This window comes from Eleginops maclovinus, chromosome 2, assembly GCF_036324505.1.
Source record: "Eleginops maclovinus isolate JMC-PN-2008 ecotype Puerto Natales chromosome 2, JC_Emac_rtc_rv5, whole genome shotgun sequence".
NCBI lineage: Eukaryota > Metazoa > Chordata > Actinopteri > Perciformes > Eleginopidae > Eleginops > Eleginops maclovinus.
The window spans coordinates 9,858,380-9,877,167 of record NC_086350.1 but is presented as its reverse complement, the minus strand read 5'-3'; the positions used below and the strand labels follow the sequence as shown (position 1 = coordinate 9,877,167).

General features: G+C 39.5%; 2 protein-coding genes across 4 annotated transcripts; one reads left to right on the top strand and one right to left on the bottom strand.

Moving 5' to 3' along the window:
- Nucleotides 1-3,869: 3,869 nt before the first annotated feature.
- LOC134882465 (interaptin-like) lies at nucleotides 3,870-11,971 on the bottom strand. 3 transcript variants are annotated; one of them, XM_063910179.1, is made up of 21 exons: nucleotides 11,507-11,971; nucleotides 11,356-11,420; nucleotides 10,965-11,250; nucleotides 10,782-10,879; nucleotides 10,595-10,697; nucleotides 10,368-10,493; nucleotides 10,144-10,257; nucleotides 8,923-9,027; nucleotides 8,702-8,824; nucleotides 8,386-8,615; nucleotides 8,030-8,288; nucleotides 7,782-7,878; nucleotides 7,623-7,668; nucleotides 7,441-7,510; nucleotides 6,843-6,915; nucleotides 6,669-6,751; nucleotides 6,486-6,584; nucleotides 5,796-5,918; nucleotides 5,550-5,684; nucleotides 4,538-4,598; nucleotides 3,870-4,273 (listed from the first exon to the last, which is right to left on the bottom strand). In XM_063910179.1, the coding sequence occupies exons 1-21, from the start codon at nucleotides 11,591-11,593 to the stop codon at nucleotides 4,086-4,088; spliced, it is 2,571 nt and encodes an 856-aa protein (XP_063766249.1). In that variant the 5' UTR covers nucleotides 11,594-11,971; the 3' UTR covers nucleotides 3,870-4,085. The 3 variants fall into 3 exon arrangements, with proteins under 3 accessions (XP_063766249.1, XP_063766260.1, XP_063766269.1); XM_063910190.1 differs by having other exon boundaries at nucleotides 8,183-8,288; XM_063910199.1 differs by lacking the exon at nucleotides 4,538-4,598 and having other exon boundaries at nucleotides 4,135-4,273.
- A 790-nt stretch (nucleotides 11,972-12,761) lies between these two features.
- edc3 (enhancer of mRNA decapping 3 homolog (S. cerevisiae)) lies at nucleotides 12,762-18,721 on the top strand. Its single transcript, XM_063874226.1, has 7 exons — nucleotides 12,762-12,903; nucleotides 13,142-13,307; nucleotides 14,068-14,294; nucleotides 14,402-14,740; nucleotides 14,835-14,988; nucleotides 15,530-15,747; nucleotides 15,968-18,721. The coding sequence occupies exons 2-7, from the start codon at nucleotides 13,144-13,146 to the stop codon at nucleotides 16,300-16,302; spliced, it is 1,437 nt and encodes a 478-aa protein (XP_063730296.1). The 5' UTR covers nucleotides 12,762-12,903; nucleotides 13,142-13,143; the 3' UTR covers nucleotides 16,303-18,721.
- Nucleotides 18,722-18,788: the final 67 nt, after the last annotated feature.

Below are 18,788 nucleotides of genomic sequence, written 5' to 3'. Positions count from 1 at the left end.
GGCAGTCTGTGCTGCTCTTCTGCTGTAAGGGTATGATTGAGGGTATCATGGTCATACTCTTCTTCTGGCTCCTGGTACAGGTCCTTTTCACCAAACAACTGGAAGGTACGATCTTAAATGATAGGCTCACAATTTTTTTATTCTAATTTAACATTTGCATGCTCATATTTGTACCAACACAAGACAAATATGAACTACTCCTTTATCCGTTTGTGTAACATATTGTTTATATGCTTTAAGGCACATGGGTAAAATAGTATGTCCTGTACCATGTAATTCAGGTTTAGTTTCAACAGTTAATGAACAGCTGCAATCCAATTTAAGTTATTATTCTCTCTTTCGTCTGCAGTTCACATCCAAATCCTTCTTTTGGTCGGACTGATAGTCTTTTGTTTGTGTTTGTGCCTGGGATGTATCCTGTGCTGGAGAAGTCAGATGAGTGAAGTGCAACACAAAGATGCTGTGACGTCAGTACCGGCTCCTCCTGAACCTTTGACCTCTGTCCAGTGCCTTCCTCCCTCATTACCAAGGCAGAATTATGAGGAGCTGGATGGAGATATAATGGAGTACCCCTCCACTTTCACCAGCCCTGCCCCTTCGGTGTCTGAATTTACCTCTCTGACAATTTCTAAACCAGCAACAGCTGCCTCTGAACCGAAGCACCAGCCAAAGTCTTATTTTTCCCTGCGCCGCCTCAGCGCACCACCACAAACAGCCCCCCTTTACAAAGCCATTGATCCCAGTCATGCTCCCTGCCTGCATTTCCCAAACTGGGACAGTTGCCCAAAACATGTAAGACTCTGCAGAAGCGCTGCATGGTGACTGGAGATAAAATATCTTACAATGAACACAGCCGGCTCACTGGCCCCAGTGCTGTCTCTCCTTCAATGCCTGAAGAACGAATCCCACTGGCTCAACTGAGCTATGGCTCCAGTGCCAGCTGCCAACAGCCAATATCACCAAATCCCTGCCTCAATTTCACTATGGCCTTCTCTCCAGATCAACAAACCCTGGCAGTCACTGTGCTCAGCCTCACTGGGACGCCCCACAGGCTGGAGGATGTGTCTGTGCTGGGCAGCCTGCCACCTCTGTACCCCTGTCCCATACAGGCCTCTGCCCAGAGCAGCATCAGTCCAGAGTCCCACAGCCTGGTGCTGCTTTTGAAGGTGAGCTCCGTGAAGGAGCTTATGAGGTGTGTCCTGAGAATAGCCATATACACACGGGAACCTCCCAGCATGAGAGGCACCATGCTGGCTGAACTGGAGGCTGAATGTGGAGGGAGAGACTGGGAATCAGAGCATCAATTTCACTTCACAAAAGAGCTCAATCTAAACAAGTCGAGGACAAAAAAGGTATTGGTGTGTTGAACTAATATCTGTGAGTAGGTATTGACTCTATTTTTAAGATATACAGCAGAATAACCTGTTAGGACAACTGCATCAAAAACATGTTGCTGGGCCCCTTTTGAGCACTTTTACGATGCATGTTTAAAATTAAAGGTCAAGACGTTTTGGGGCCCATGTGGCTCTGGGGGCCCAAGGCAGAGTGTTGCCTGTCGAGCCCAGTTGGTAATCCAGGAGAAAGGTCACAGTTAAAATACCTGCTGAAATGTGCAAAAAGCCAAATAAATGGAGACAAACAAAAATCTGTGTTCGGTTTTATATTGTCTTGTGTTGTGTTGTCAGTACATTATAAAAAACAATGTTTCCTATGGTGATATATATGAATGTTGTACTCAAAAAAGCTACAGCGCTACTGCTGCTGCATGTCCTGCAGATCAATGTTTCTCTTTCTGCTCTTTGACGGCAGAGTCTGATCCCACAGGATGCACAGACGTGTAAAGGGCTAAGCTGTCCTCCACAGATCTACATTTTGCTTCAGTATCAGAGTACGGGCCACCGCATCAAAGCCACGGTCCTCAGAGCAGAGAATCTAGAAAACCTTGTCCACTCGCTGGCAGCAGCAGGTAAACTCGCCATTTAATGTCACTTGAATTTGACAAAATGTGTATTTCATTCAGTGATTCTGCAAGGAGATCCTGCATAGGGATTATGTAAGCATGCAGGGGTGGAACCAACTTTTGCTTTTTAAGGGGTGAGGTAAAGTAATTCCCTATGTTTGCTTTTAATGTTTAGGGGATTAAATGATGTCTTACAGGACTCAAATGCAGTAGGAGATCATCCCTTTTTTAATGACATTGTAGTTTAATCCCTTGCTATTCACAATCCGCAGGAAAATGTTCCAATCTCCTCTGGATCTCTGATCTGACAGATCTAATCTTTGTTTGCATTAGCCTGTCTAGGCATTACTTTTATTGCAGACAAGCACATCCTGTATAAAGAGCCATCAGATGATATCTGTCTCAGTTCCGTTAAGTTACATGAATTTGGCTAGGATAATCTTTTTGTTTTATATCAGATGTGTTCATGTGAGTAGACAAAATGGCATTACAATGGATAAAGACAGGCGAAATATGTATGTTATGCTTTCTAGCTCTATGTTTTAGTTAACCCTACCTCATACTTTATATACAGGAGAAAAGATAGAGTGAGAACATTACAGATTTCTCGCCAGTGTGTATAAAACGACTGGTGTAATGTGCTTTTTCAACATTTCTACCTTTTGATAAGTAAGTTTTAAATCATGACTAACACAGACTCTGATCTACAAGATCCAGCATGCATGTCTGCAACTTTGTTTTTTAAAATTTTACACCAAAAATGTTGTGACATGCCAACTCTAACTCATACCTGACGTTTGATTATAATATACAGAGTTTTGCTTCCATTTACTTTATCTGATTTTGCTTATTTGAAAACAGCTGGAAAGTTATGTGATTCCTGCTTCCATTTGAAAATCAGCTGTCATGTTTCATTTTTGAAAGAAAAAATGTTTTTTTTTAAAACTAATCCTTTTGTTCACAGAATACCAGGTGGTGATCAATCTGCATAATAAAGGAGTCATGGTCAGCAGCAGAGAAACTAAAGGAAGCGCCTGTACTCTGTGGGATTCTTCTTTCCTGTTTGACCTGCCTCCAGGACACATCACTCAGCTGCCCCTCTTGCTCGAGTTTGTAATCATGCAGGTAAAGATCACAGAGTAAAATGTATTATGCCAAATAATACGTGTTTTCTTAACACAACCCTGTAAATTCCACATTCTATTTCCTCTCTATTGGGACAATTGTAGGTCTTTCCTGAAGGAAACGCTGTTGGTCGAGTCCTAATCGGAGCAGAAGCTGCAGGTGCAGGACTTGCTCACTGGAGGGACATGTGCAGCCTGCAGGTGGAGCAGGCACGCTGGCACATAATACAACCAGAGTGTCTATAGGGTGCTGACACAGGTGTGCTGAAAACATTTGGTAGCAGTGGACCTGATCTATTGTAAAAACTCAGTGTGTATCCAAAATTAAATATCATGTCACCTTTGCCATGAAGGGCACAGAGCTGATTTACTTTTTATATTAAATAGTTTGTTATCTGAGAGTTCATTTGTGTGTATATATATATATATATATATATATATATATATATATATGTGTGTGTACGTATATGGGCAATCAGCAATAGCCTTAGTAATGGCCTTAGTTCTGTGAATAATCCTTTGGTAAAGTATTGTAAGTGCACAAAACAACCTTTGTAGAGTTCAGAATATGTGGTCTTCTAACAATGTATGTCATTTGAGAACTTAGTGATATCTTATAACCATTCAGTCACTCTGTTGGTAAATAAAGGAAAAACATAAAGCTACTTGAACTAATCATTTGTAAAAATCCTGCGTAACATCAGTCCGTTTTACTAAAATCCATGCAATAAAAACAGATGTATTTTTTCATATGCAAATGCAATTTTATTGTTATTCATTTTTTAAATATGTTGTTCACTGTTGGACTTTCTGAATGATGATAAGAAAGTAAGCATGTCATATCAATAAAAGACACTTTTTGCCTGCTTGGTTAAAGCATCCATCAAGTATCACCTAAACATAATTGTATCTTTAAATTACTGATATTAGTCTTTACATTTACTTAGAAAAAAAAAGATAAACTATAAAGGCACGAAGTTGGCCGGTGCAGCATAAACAACTTATTTGTCTCCTTCCTCCTCTTCATCTTCATCTGGGCTACAGATATCTACCAGCTCAGCCAGGAATAATCCATCAGGATAGAGCAAAGGGGGCTTCTTCTGCTGCAGGTCGATCACATCTGAACCGAGAGCAGTCTTGTTTTTTGCAGTAAGCGGGTAGTCCTGGAATGGTTTGCACCTTAGTGTTGCTAAATCAGGAAGAAAAAAAGTCACACAAAAAATAAACATATCTTGCACATACAGAAATTAAAAAATCAAGAAAGAACAGAAGGAGAAAAGAAAAAACAATAATGATCAAAGTAAACAAGTACACATTTGAAAAGTAGCCCGTAATTGTATTAATACTATTTTAATCCCATAGATTTCCCAAAAGCTCCAAACTATAAACACGGCACATATCACAGCAAAGGTCTACTCTACTGATTATTACACCAATTCATGCAGAACTTCACCTGGCAGCAGATTGGCATGTTTTGCCTTCAGTTTGCAGATAACTGCAGTCATTGTTGACATCTGACAGAGGAGAGAGCAGTTTTTAATCTCTAATTTATTCTTTATTTTGGGTGCCTAGAGCTCTTTTGCAGATGTGTCTGTAGAATGCTTTTATGTAAATTGTGGTTATTTGTTTTTCAAACGGCAGCTTTAAAAGTGCAGAAGAGGGCAACTTCCTGTTAAACAATTAAAATCTTCAACTGCTCACAGTCTAACGTTTTAAGAAGAAAAAATGTGCAGTTTCTTATTTATCAGCACAGCAAACCGTTTTGTAATGACTTTAAAAAGGCTATTTTATCTGAATATTACTGCCTGTTTCTCTTTTGTCATAATACTAACAGTGCCAGGCCTTCAGTATAAGACACTGAAGTACTGTAACTCTTTCCTATCCTCTTATCATTGAGTCAGATGTGTTCCAGCTGACCGGTTCACTCCTCAGCTTCAATCCGATTATTTACCCACTAGCAAGAGTCATATGTGAGATTATAGCTGAACAACATTTCACATTGAGTTTAAGTGCTTATGCAGCCAGACTGACACCCCTCCCTGTGTGCTGTATGCTCTTTGATTACAGCAGAAACTGGGATAAGTGCACGTGTGTGTGTGTGTGTGTGTGTGTGTGTGTGTGTGTGTGTGTGTGTGTGTGTGTGTGTGTGTGTGTGTGTGTGTGTGTGTGTGTGTGTGTGTGTGCAATGAATGGATGTGTGGGTAGTTCTGCTCATTTTATTATATAATCTGTGTGCAACGATTAAGCCATCAATGATATTATTTTCCACTGGTTGCAGATGCTAATACATTATAAATCAAACATGCTTGCATGCAGATCTGGTCTTTTGAGCTGTGTGGTGGCTGGAGGTTTAAAACTGATGTTTAAGTCATTTAGCTATTGCATACAACCTGTTTAGACTGTTTGTATGTATTGTCTACTTAAAAAAACAAACTTTAATTTGATGCAATCTAAATCTTTACAACCTGCTGGCTCTGGTTGTGCCAGTTTTTATCAACATGACCCTCCTCCCCTCCTGGGCAGTCACACTCCTCTTCATCCTCCTCAAACACTGGCATTAAACCTGAACCATGCTGCCAGATCCTCCTGTCCACTGAAAACTGAATGGAGAAAAAAAAAATGCATATAGAAAATGCATATATTCATATGACTCATGAGTTACACTTATTTAATCTTTAACAGTATTTGTTGGTTGCTGAAAAGTTCCTCACCCTAACAGCCTTAGATGGTTGGGACCAGTCTAGTTGTGAGCAGGCTGCAGTTTGACCTACTGCTGATCTGTTGTCCACCGTTTCCACCTCCTTTCCTTCTCGCTCCTTAAACAGATTCTTTAACTACAAACATGGTAAGATACAGTGTATTCATCTACTGATGCTTTGTCATTTACAAAAGGTAAAAACAAGGCCCTACAGGGCTCGAGCTAAATGCTAATGCAATGAATATAACAATGCTAACGTGAGGATGTAGCACCTTTCACCTTTGTTACCCTATTAGTTAAGCATGTTAGCATGCTAACACTTGCTAATTAGCAGTGGTGGAAGACGGAAGGAAGCTACTTTGCTCAAATAAGTACTCAAGTATGAAACGTAAAACTGATCAATAAAGTATAATTAATAGACCATTTCTGACTTATTCATATTATATTATTGGATTATAATGCATATCACAACATTGCGACTGGTGAAGGTGTAGCTCATTGTAATTACTTTATTCTCTTCTTGGTAGCTTTTGAAATTCAGCAAAATACTTTCGGGAACATACATGTCTAAATCAAATTTCTTGACTGACTATCAAATAGTTGTTGAGATATTTCGGTCTTAAAACTGCATCAGTCCAACATAACCAACCCTAGATCCTTGTTAAAACAAACTGAAATGGTGTTAGCATCAGGCATTGTATACCTGCTCAGTGACCATTCTCCTCTGCTGGTCTGTCTCTGGATCTAAAGGAGAGACAGCTTTATCCTTCCTGCCTTCAACAGATGGTTTCTCATCTTTAACCTGTAGATGAGAAGTCTGTCATCCATTATGTTCACTACCACTATAGAAGGCCATCTTTAGAGGCATTGTTTTTATGAACTTTACCGGATAAAGCTGCCTCAGAGTTTGAAGCCTCTGGTCTGACAATGTTTCTTCTTCCTGCAGCTGCCTTGTTCTCCTCCTGCTCTCTGAAAGCATGCGGAGGAAGAAGTTTTACATCTGAACCAGTGAGAAAATGGAAAAGCATTGCATGATCCTACTGCATGTGTAGGCTTTTACCTTCCAGCTGGGCCCTCAGTGAGTCACTGGTCAAGATATTTGCTTGGTTTCCATCATCTTGATCTTCAGAAGACTTTTCAGTGAGTGTTCATGAGAAACAGATGATACAGGAGGAAGAGATGTGCTGGTTAATGCACCATTCAACTTACATGCTGGTTAGCAGGTTAGCACAGATCTAATATGTTTTAAATTAATAGCTTGATAGGGCTGCATGTTTAGGATGTTGATCATAAATTGAGACATTTTAAGATGAGCTTTTTTCCCCAAAATCTCTGTCAGCTTTTTTAGACTTATAAAAGCTCCTTCCTGATAACAGTACGATTATAAACCTGTTGCAGAATCACTTCACAATTCAACATTTGTTATTTTATATTTTAAGCTTAGCTTAAATTTCCCTTTGTTCCCCCTTACTCAGACAGTTTTTGCATCAGGCTTTGAACCTCGCTGCTTACACACACCTATATATCATGTGTCAAAGTGTCAATATTCGACACATAACATATTTATCCTACAAACATGTTTACATAAAATACATCACTGTAGCTACCCACCCCCAACCGAAGTTCAAAAGTTCAGTGAGAGAATAGCACGTTGTTACCTGAGGGGCTTTGTTTTGGCTGCTGTGAGAGGCTGATGACGGCTCCCATAACAAAGAGGATTCTGATAATCTGATGAACAGATAGTCAGAGTACACGATAAAGAGACAGATAACAGAATTTCATTTTGAGCGTTTGCTGATCATGCATTTTGAAAATGACAATCTCATCAAAATCCACCCACTCTGTCTGTATCCCTCTGTCCTCAGTCTGTGCCAAGGCATTACCGCCTGCAAATACAAGGTCACAGCTCTTTAACTCCCCCTTGTGTTAATACAATAAAACAACACTTGTTGATAACATTTTCAGGTGCCACAGAATGTTGAAAGATAATTATATTCACCTTTATCTTTACATCTGTGAAGCAGAGTCCTGCTCCTCTCCAGCTCCAGCTCTTGTTTGCATGCGACAAGCTCAGCTTTCAGCAGCAACTCTGACTCCTTCAGATAAAATGCATATTGTTAAATAGTGTCTCTCTTGTTTTTCTGGCCCTCTATCTTAAGCCTTTAAATCTCCCTTGCCAGATTTACAGTTTGCCTCTAAATGCGCTGATATGGTATAAAGCTATTTTCAAGGGATACCGTTACATACATTTCTGGAGTTGTTCTTTTTGACTTCCTCTAACTCCTCTTGTGTAGCACGAAGGGTCAAAGCCACCCTTTGCCATTTCTGTGCCCAGTGTGAGGACAAAGCTTTCCGTTCCTCGTTCTGGAGTATCCATGCGTCTTGTTTTTGGTGCTCTACCTCTTGCAGTTGTAGCTTTTCCTCCCTCTCAAGGACCTCTGCTTCCAAATACATGCAGCGATCCTGCAGTTTCTGCTTTTCTAATTCCAAAACGTCCGCAGATTCTCTGCATAAATAGTTTGTGGGTTTGAGGACAGTGGGTAATCTACTTTTTATAAGTTTTCTCTAAAAATTAAGAAATTGTTGCTGGATCAACCTCTCACCTGAGCTGGTAGCACTTGTCTTTCATCGCTGTTAACTCTTCATATCCACCTTCATTGATTTTACTCAGCAGTTCCTCTTTTTCCTTGATCAGCTGAGCGCAGTCGGCCTCCAGATCTGTGATCAGTTTGGAGTTGGTGACCCTCTCTAATGTTTCTTCCTGTAGCTGAGACTGTGATGTGTTCAGTTCATTCTTAATCCTTTCAAGCTCCCCTGCCTGCTTTTCATTTACCTGTTGTAAAGACAAAACAGAGATCATTTTATAAATAATTCAGATAAAGTGAAACTTAAAAAAGATGTGGAGTTTAAGCTTTCGACCTCTCTTAGAGTTTCTAAGTCCCTCTTCATTTGAACAGTTTCCTGATCGTGTTTGTTGCTTTGGGACTCGCAACTCTCTGAACCTTGTTGGGTCTGCTGCAGCTCCTGGAACTGGGCCCTCTCCTATACAAAACAAATGCAAAAAGAAAGGTTGTCGTAATTCCAGCGCATGTTATTTAATCTAATTTACATCAGACATAGGTAAAGATTATATACAGTACCTGGATCAGGTGATCTTTGTCTGACAGAGCCCCTGTCAGTTTGGCCTTCAGCTCTTTTATATTTTCCTCCAGTTTTAGCACTTGAGTTGACAAAATGGCTTTTTCCTGGGAAGAATCATAGACAATGTAATGCTTTTCTGATGATTGTGAAACAATGGGCCCCTTGGCACAGACATGCAAAAAACACCACACCTCCTACATAATAGCACCTACAGAATTTATGGTTATATATGTAAAAGTTATGCATTTATTTTTGTTTTTTCGTCTCTTTGTGGTCCCTTTGTTTCTGTGTGTTCATTTTTGAAATATTTATTGTGGGTTTTTTTCTCTCTTTGTATCCATTTTGATTTTTTAAATTAATTTTGTCTGAGGTTGTTCCGCCCGTTTGTAGTCGTCTTGCATCTTATGTTGTGTTTTACATCTCTTTGTGGTACATTTGTGTCTCTTTCTTGTAGTATGTGCCTTGTTGAGTGACATACTACGGTGGTGTATTGCTATCACACTAAAAAAAAAAATAAGGCTCAGTATCAAGTAATTACGTGAAAGTTTCTTGTTATAACAAGATCTTTTTCACGTTTAAACAAGATAAGTATCATGTTATTACATGAAATTATCACGTTATAACGTGAAAATATCATGTTATTTCAAGATATGATATTTTCACGTTTTTACAAGATATGCAACTATCACGTTATTCTGAGATAAGAAATCCACCAAGTCTGACTGGGCTTTCCTCCTGAACAACCCCAAGAACTTCAGTCGCCTCCTTAGCGTTGGCATGCTTATTATAATTCCGTCCATCCTAAGAAATGCCAATATCTCCCAGTGTCTCAGGCCAAGTAGGAAATAAAAGCATATATTATCAGAAACATCCATCTCGGGCAATTCGGTTGCGCGTCGGGCCGTTTTACTTCCTTTATAGGCTATTTCTTTGAAGCGAACGCTGTTTCGTCCATGTCATTATCTTGAAATAACATGATATTTTCACGTTATAACGTAAAGTGAAAATATAATTATCACGTTATAACGTGATAATTTCATGTAATAACATGATACTTATCTTGTTTAAACGTGAAAAAGATCTTGTTATAACAAGAAACTTTCACGTAATTACTTGATACTGAGCCTTATTTTTTTTTTTAGTGTGATAGCAATACACCACCGTAACATACAGTAATCCATCTTGGGGATAAGGTAATATTTAATCAGTAGCAGACTTACCAGGCATGCTTGACTGATCTTGTTGTTAGCTTCACTCAGCTGTTCTTGCACTGCTGAGTGATTCTGTCTCCTTTGATTCATGTCCTCTATTTGATTCAACAGAGTCTGCTGTTTCTAAAAATATAGAAACAAAATGCACAGAGCCATATGGTGTGTAACTTTGTGATGTTGTGTACAAATATGTTCTATAGTAAATACTTAGATTTCCGATATATACTTTGTACCTCTGTAGAAACCTGGAGTTTCTGGAGTGCCTGGTTCAGTTCTTCTTCTTTTGTCTTTGCCCTCGCCTCAGCATCTCTTAGAGCATCTCTCAGCTTGGACAGCTCTAACTCAACATTCTGCGTCTCCTGAATTGAAAGTCCAGAAAACAGAAATTGGCAAACACAGTAACTATGGAAGAATACATCATTTAGAAAACACAACTGTTTTTATAATACAAATAGCTTACCTGTCTGCTAAGCGAGTCAGGATTTCTCTCCGTTGATTGATCATTGCTCCTTCTGTCCAAAGTTGATCTCAGTTGCAACAACTCCTTTTCCAGCTGTAGCACCCTTATGAGTAAATTTCACATGAGGATTTTTAATCTTATTTAAAGTCTTTTCTCTTTTCATTTCCATGTGTTTGGCTTCTCTTACTTTTCTTGAAGCTCTCTACGTTGGTGACTCTTTTCAAACTGTAAGAATTCAGCTGCCTCTTTCTCCTGCTCCAAAGTGGCCAGTGTTTCTGACAGCTGCTGTGTAACACATCCGTGCAAATCAGGATGCTATGTGCGTATGAAACAAGATTAAACATATTCCATTGAAAACGTTTTCACTTACCTTATGTTTCATGTCAAGCAGTTGTGCAGCAGTTATGTTTTGGCTAAGGTGGGAATTTCTGGTCCTTAACCGGTCCTGCTGAGTGTCTAAACGCTTATGAGCACTCTGCAGCCAATGGGCTCCTTCTGCCTGTCTAAAGCTACTTTCGCCTCGGGCAGCCCTAAATCCAGACCCTGGAGATGGGGGAAAGAGCCTAGTCGCACTTTCAGGCACTAGATGGGACAACGACTGCCACTTCCTCAGACTTGGGTCACTCTGTCTGAAGCCACCAGTGCTCCCAGATGTGCTGGAATACATCAAATATATCAACAAGACCTTATTACTACACATCACTGACTTTAATATTGCCAAAGGAATTTCTGACACTTAACTATTTTAATTTCCTCCTCACCTGGAGCTGACTTCAGACAGAAACCCAGTCCCAGAGACAGTTGCAGATCCACACCATGCTGAGCTCTAAGAAAGAAAACATTAAAAAAAAAATTTAAAACAACTACTCTCTGATCAACCTGCTTTACCAGATACAAATATTGGGGTCTTACTTGAGCTGTAAAATGAGATTTGGTGTCCCACATGTCGAGGTCAGGTAGAGAAAATGGACTTGAACTTCTGTACGACGGTCTGAACATTTTGGAGAGTTTTCCTACATCCAACTCATGTCTTTCCTTTGTATGGGTGAGGCTGCAGTCCTCCTCTCCCCACGTATGTCAGGGTTAGATTTTCACACAAAGGTGGCAGCTTGAGGTGTCCAGCTATTCTTGGACCATGTGTCTAGATATTTCCATTGCTGGCTTGATGGTCAACAACTAGTTTTAACACTGCAGTGTTTTTATGATCCACAGAATGATTTTGTCTCATTTTAAATGTGTTGAATCACATCTTTTACCGTTTTTAAAGGCAATTATGTCTGTATAAAAATGTGATTGACAAGAAAATGAACAATTTATCTTTAATCTAACACCTCGAGTCTGCACGAAATTGCTCCCTCTTACAGTACCTTGCTGCCGAAACCCCCTCCTCTGCACTGACAATGCTCACTTGCTTTGCTTGTAAAGCATCACACAGCTTTGATTGCAAGCTTTTCAGTGTACAGTCTTTGAACTGAGTATCCATGGTAACGTATGTACACAGGGCGCAGTGAGGTGGGTTTGTCATGTGCTTACACTTCTGGGATAGTCTCCTCATGATCTCACTGCTGCTGAGAGGCTGTTTGTTGACATGAGTTGTTAGGAACATCTCCCCAACACTGATCATAATACACATAGCTAACCTCTTATTAATGATGTATGACAGTGAATGTGTAATGATTGATGATGGTTGCCTTAAGGGACACACACAAAATAATGATTTATAATTATGCTGTTAGATTTTAACTTCAGTTTCAGTAACTTTATGGTTTATAGGTCATTTAAATATTTGGTTATACAATATAGTAGAGGATATAATTTTACATCCATAGATGATGAATGTCAGATAGTAACATGGCTTTACCAAGTATGCGAACACTCTCATGCTCAGTGTGAAATATTGCATGTAACTAATTAAATACAAAGCATTAGCCCTCCTGGCAGATCATTATTCAGCTCTATCCTTCAAAAATATTGCACATCCCAATATTAACTGGTCATTAGCGCTACATGTGACTCAGACGTTCAAACAAAACAAAAACACAAGCTTAAATAGGCAAAAGTCTTTGGAAAAAATCCGCAGCATGTCAGATTGTGTGTAAAAACATCAGGGTTAAACTCTTATTGTGAAAAACGCCGTGTACCGGAAGCAGGATCTTGTCAGCGAGCAGCTAGCAGTAGCAGCATCTTTTGACCATTCAAGCTAAGAGCTAGCAGTTTAAAGGAGCTACAATTTTCCTTGCAGCACTTAAATTTACACTGTATTCATTAGTTTTCGTAAAAACAGTGTGTTTCGCATCGATTTAAAAAAGGTACAACACTTTAACACCACGTGTATTACCAAATACGGTGCTTGCGTCTTTAAATTAACGCTAGAAAACAGGCCGAAGCTAACGCTAGTCACTTAGCATAACTTCGGTAACCTCATGTAATCCGTGTTTTTGATGTTCTAAATTCAGAAAGTTACTGATTAATTGATCATCATTTTTGAAGTTATTACAACTCGTATCGCACAAGTAGCTTAATATTCTGTTCTTTATCCTTGTGCAGTCATGGCAGCGGATTGGTTGGGTAGTTTGGTGTCAATAAACTGTGGTCCAACGCTGGGAGTGTATCAAGGAGAGGTGGTGTCTGTGGACCAGTCCAGCCAAACCATCTCCTTAAGACAACCTTTCCACAATGGAGTCAAGTGCCCTGTTCCAGAGGTCACTTTCAGGTAAAGCTTTACTTTATTTCAGTACTTGGCTCTTCTTCCTCGCTTCCACCCAAAATACAATAACAACAGAACAAAAGAGAAGGAAGTATGTTTCACATTCATAATGTCACCATACCAGTATTTAATAGTTGGTAAGTAGCTATTTTTATATCTGCAAAAGCATAACCTGAGTTAGCACCACATATAATCAGCCTTCACATATAGTATCATTATGTAGCCTAAAATAATTTAATTCTAAATAATTGCTGATCTTGTTTTTTTTTATATAATTGATCATTCGTTTAATCTAGGATCAATTTAGTTACAGTTTATTTTGATTGATGTATCCCTTTACATTACAGTTTTATTTGAACCTTTACAGGTAAAGCTAGTGTAAGGCGTTGCATCAAGTTATGGCTGGTGTGTCATCATTTTGTCTGTCTGGTATGTAGGTTAATCACACATTGGTCTTATGTGATGTATGCATGAGTCACAATTCGTATAAAACTCTGTTGCTCATTGGGCTGTTAAGAGCAAGGTGAACAGCTCCATTTTGAGTGGATCTTATTAAGATTAAAAGCATGCTTTGAAGCACTAAACCAGATTGCTAGACAGTAATCGAGGTGGAATGAAAATTGCATTACTATTTAAATTGTAATCTCTTTTTTTAAAGTTAGTGGACTTACTAATGACTAAAATGCCTCTACTTATCTTGAAACTCAGATATACAGGCGCTATTTCTTCCTCTCACTAAATATCCAACTTTCCCTTTTTTCTGCAGCGCCATTGACATAAAGGAGCTAAAGATTTTAGATATCACAATTGGCAATGCTAAAAACGGCTCTTCTGCATCTACAAAAGTTAGCAGTGCTCCAGTCGCTGTCCCGAAGGGTGACCCCAGGTCTGTGGCGAATGTCAACTCTCCTCAGCACTGCTCCAAAAGCCAAGTAGAACGTCACTTGGACATACCTGGCCAGCCAAAAGGATTTCGTCGAAGACACAACTCCTGTAAGTCCCAGAACTTAAACTTTTGAGCTTTCATTCGACACACAAACCGTAGCAGTCCTATTGTTGTTTGTTGCTGTGTTGAGATTATTGTGTAATTTTCCCATCAGGGTCATCTAGCAGTAAAGGGGCAAACCAAGCAACACCAAAAAAGAATGGTGTGAAGAACGGTCAGATGAAGCCCAGAGACGACGAGTGTTTTGGGGAGGCCATCGACGACGGGCTGGATACAGATTTTGATTTTGAAGGAAACTTGGCTCTTTTTGACAAAGCTGCAGTTTTCTCAGAAATCGACATATCGGAGCGTCGTAACGGTGCAAGATCACGTGGGACGCCTCAAGACCAGACGCCCACACGGTACCGCCATGATGAAAACATCCTGGAAGCCAAACCTGTTGTGTACAGACAGATTACTGTCCCGCAGCCTGGGGCAAAAGAGTACTGCACTGGTAAGTTGTTGAGAAATAAAAGATACTGAGGGCAAATATCTTAAGTAGACTGTTATATCTTTTTAAACTTAAAAAAATGTTTTCATCAATACAGACTCCGGGCTTGTTGTACCCAGTATATCCTATGAACTACACCAGCGTCTGTTGTCAGTGGCTGAGCGTCATGGTCTCTCACTGGAGCGAAGACTTGAGATGACCGGAGTGTGTGCGAGTCAGATGGCTCTCACGTTGCTGGGAGGACCCAACAGGTGAGCATGTAGTGAGGGTTTGTAAGCACAGATGAGAACAGCTACTCTGAATTAATAAAGATAATTTAACTTTTAATTTTTTATTTTGGGGGGGTAGATAATTCTGGTCAGTAAAGACCGACTTGTATTGCCTGCTGATATAGTATCCTACAAAAAAAAATCTATTAAAAATAATACATTTGACCAGTATAGTGTTACATTTTTGCAGTGGCACTGTGTTTAGCCAGCTACATTAAAAGCTGTAACAAAATTAAAATAAGATGGTTCTGATTGAGACTCCACATTTTTATAATGAACCAAACAAATGTATTATATAATTATTTGTCATATTATAATGACATGGTTATTGCACCTTTTTTCTTTTATCTATACCTTTTTATATATGTATTTGTTGACATATTTCAAAAGTAGTTTTTTAGACCATTTGCTCCTAAAAGTGAAGCGTATGTTTATATACACCAACACAAATTTACTGCCATCAAATGCTTGGAGAGCAAACTTCAGGAAAGACAATTTATTCTCTTTTCCTTTTTTCCTCCAGATTCACTCCAAAGAACTTACACCAGCGCCCCACAGTTGCTCTGTTGTGTGGCCCTCATGTTCAGGGAGCACAGGGCATCAGCTGTGGTCGTCACCTGGCCAATCATGAAGTGGAGGTCATCATGTTTCTGCCCAATTTTGTCAAGATGCTCGACTCCGTCACCAGCGAGGTTACCATGTTCAACAAGACTGGTGGCAAACAGGTGTCAAGTATCAAAGGTAAGAATTATGTCATTTCAGCTAGATGTGTTTTTGCTTTGTGCATATTAAATATATTTATAATATATGTTCGTGCTCTTACACGACTGTATGGTCAATGAAGGATGGAGGGACAATTGAATGACATTCAACTCCTCCTTGTTTTCAATTGTAGACAGAGACGAAGTGTTGTAGTTCTAAGTCCGTTCAGATATTTACATGTTTCTCTTTTATTTCACAGACCTCCCAGACACGCCAGTGGACTTAATCATAAACTGCCTGGACTGCCACGAGAACACATTCCTGATGGACCAGCCTTGGTACCGAGCCGCTGCAGACTGGGCTAACCAGAACCGAGCGCCAGTGCTCAGCTTAGACCCTCCTGGTAGTGGACAGGGTCATGCGGTGGAGGCAAAGTGGTCCCTCTCCCTCTGCCTCCCTCTTTCACTGGCAGAGGGGGCCGGCAGAGTTTACCTGTGTGACATAGGTATTCCTCGACAGGTGTTCAAGGAAGTGGGAATCAAGTACATTTCTCCCTTTGGCTGCAAATTCGTCATCCCTTTGCACTCTGCGTAATGGGACTAATGGTTAACATGAATCTTTCACCCTCCATTACCATTGGGGTTTTGGTGCCTTATGTTCCAGAGTTCATCCATTACGTTACTAACTCATCGACATGTGAAAGGAACCACGGTTTGGTACATTAGTTCTACAAGAACTTAGTCCATGTGGGTGGGATAGCAGAGGGTTTTATTGAAAAATAAATGTGTTGACCATCAGAGGCTTCAGCCATAATGTAGATACTATTGTATTTACATCATTTGACATAATACTTGTAGATAGATTTTTCAAAATCACAGCTGAAGTGTCAAAATAATATTACATAATGCTCAGTTGTTTCAGATTGACAATCTCTGACTTAAAAAGGAAATATTTCTGAATGTCACTGCAATCTAAACTCATTCCTAATCTGGTGAATAAACAACATTCAACCATATATTTCCTTTAAATGTGATGATATAACATTACAACAGAAGACCAACTTAGATTGGTGTCACCATTGCTAATGGCCTTACAGCCTGCCATACTCTGCAGAACTCTATTACTCTTACTTACCATTTAAACAAATGTGGAAAATGGTCATTAGTGTGAGTAGTTTTCTATTTTCTTAACCAGTGTTGAATGGAGCAGCTGCTGGAGATAATCTAGATAGCAGCAGTTTTCTTTGTTAAAGCTAGAGAAGGCCTTCATATGGGCTCTGATAAGATCAAAACCTCCTTTAGGCAAAAACATTTGCCAACAGAAATGTGTTACTGAAGTCATGATGTTCCACTAGCTTACTGTACGTGCAATCTTCCATCTCAGTCAAGTCAATTCAGCATCCACTATAGTAGTTTTAGGTTGTTAGCATAAAATAAGCTGTTGTCATTGTATCTTGGTTTTCATTCCTATCCGTTCACTTTGGCCACAGCAGAGTGTTTGCGAGTTTTAGTTCCTCAACTACCAATCCTGTATGTAATCTGATCATTTTTAAATGCAGAGCACAGATTACAGATTTTCGGGAATTCATCAGAGCGAACATAAAGTCTGTGGTAGTTAAATTGTTGCGTTGTTATGTAGTTGATTTGAAAATGCTCCATGCATTCTACACATAATCTATTATGGACTGAAGTTTCAAGAATGTCCCAAGTAGATTTTCACGTTTTATGAAAGCCAATGGATGCCTGGTAGACAAAGTGGTTAAGTTTCAAACCTTCAAGCAGGTTAGAACGTCAACAGGTTTATTTGTGTTTTTTTTAATCAAAAGTTTTGTTGGTTGACAAGTTGTGTTGTTGAGTAAAAATGCCCTTTATATTTTGAATATTAATGCATTTCTGGGTGAATCATCTGTGATGAGAAATTTAACAGTTTTTTTTTTTGTATTCCCTCTCCTGGTATTGTGAAGTATACCTGTTGTGTGTACTCCACAATTAGTGGTATTTACCATGAGAGCTACTTGTTTTGTGCTGCTTTTTGAGGCCTTGACAGAGGGCTTGTAGGAATTTCTACTGCCAAAAAAATGTGACAGTCAAACCCTTTGCTTGTTCTTTTACAAAATCACATTATTTTTTAAATGTGTCCAGAGACCAAGCACATTGTTTAAGGGAGTTGACGTGGACATTGTATACGACACGTCCCTAAATTGTGTATTATTGCTGTCAGTTTAGTCTTAAAAAAAGGCTGCACTTAAGCAGTAACAGGAATGATAAAGGAAGTCATCTGGGAAAAGGTTTACAGTGTGGTTTTGTATCCACACAATAACTTGTCAACATCTCAGGAGGATTAAAAATACACCACTTATATATATATATATTTTTCTCTGTGCACATTATCCTGCACAGGGTTTATACACTGATTCTGTGAAAATGACTCCTCATGCACAAAGGGTTTGTCCTTTCTCCAACATTCCTCCGGCCTGATGTGTTATGTCACATCTGTTGAGACAAGTCTGGCTGGGAAGCATCAGCCAGCGTTACTGAATGTGAAGAGCTGTTTCCTCTTTGGCCGCCAGGGGGCCATTAAAACACACTATAAGTGTCTCTTCCTTATTCCTTTGTAATGGCAGCTTTATGTACCTTTTCCCCGAGAATATGGGTATTTCTCTACGAAATGTGAACAGTCAGAAACCTTGTGGTAATCTGGCTTTGGCAGGAAAGCAACTGTTTTCAAAGTGTATTTGTTTAAATACAGGCTCTGCTTCTTGATATGCATTACATTAGTTTACATATTTCACATTCTCACATCTGCGCTGGGTGATTAGTACATGCAAGGTTAGTTTGCAGTTCAGGAATAACGTGCGCATTTTACAGCTAGTTGGAGGTTTTGTCTAGACAGTGCTGTACAACAGTTTCCTTTTGGGTGCGAAGTTCAGTATCAAGGTTCAAGTGCAAAAGTACTGTGCTGTCTGTCCTCTTGTCATGCCTGCAGGTTGAAACAATAAAAACTGTAAACGTTGCTTTGTATGTGTGTACATTTTGTGAATATTAATGATCAAAATCCTTCACCAATTGGGCTGAAATGAA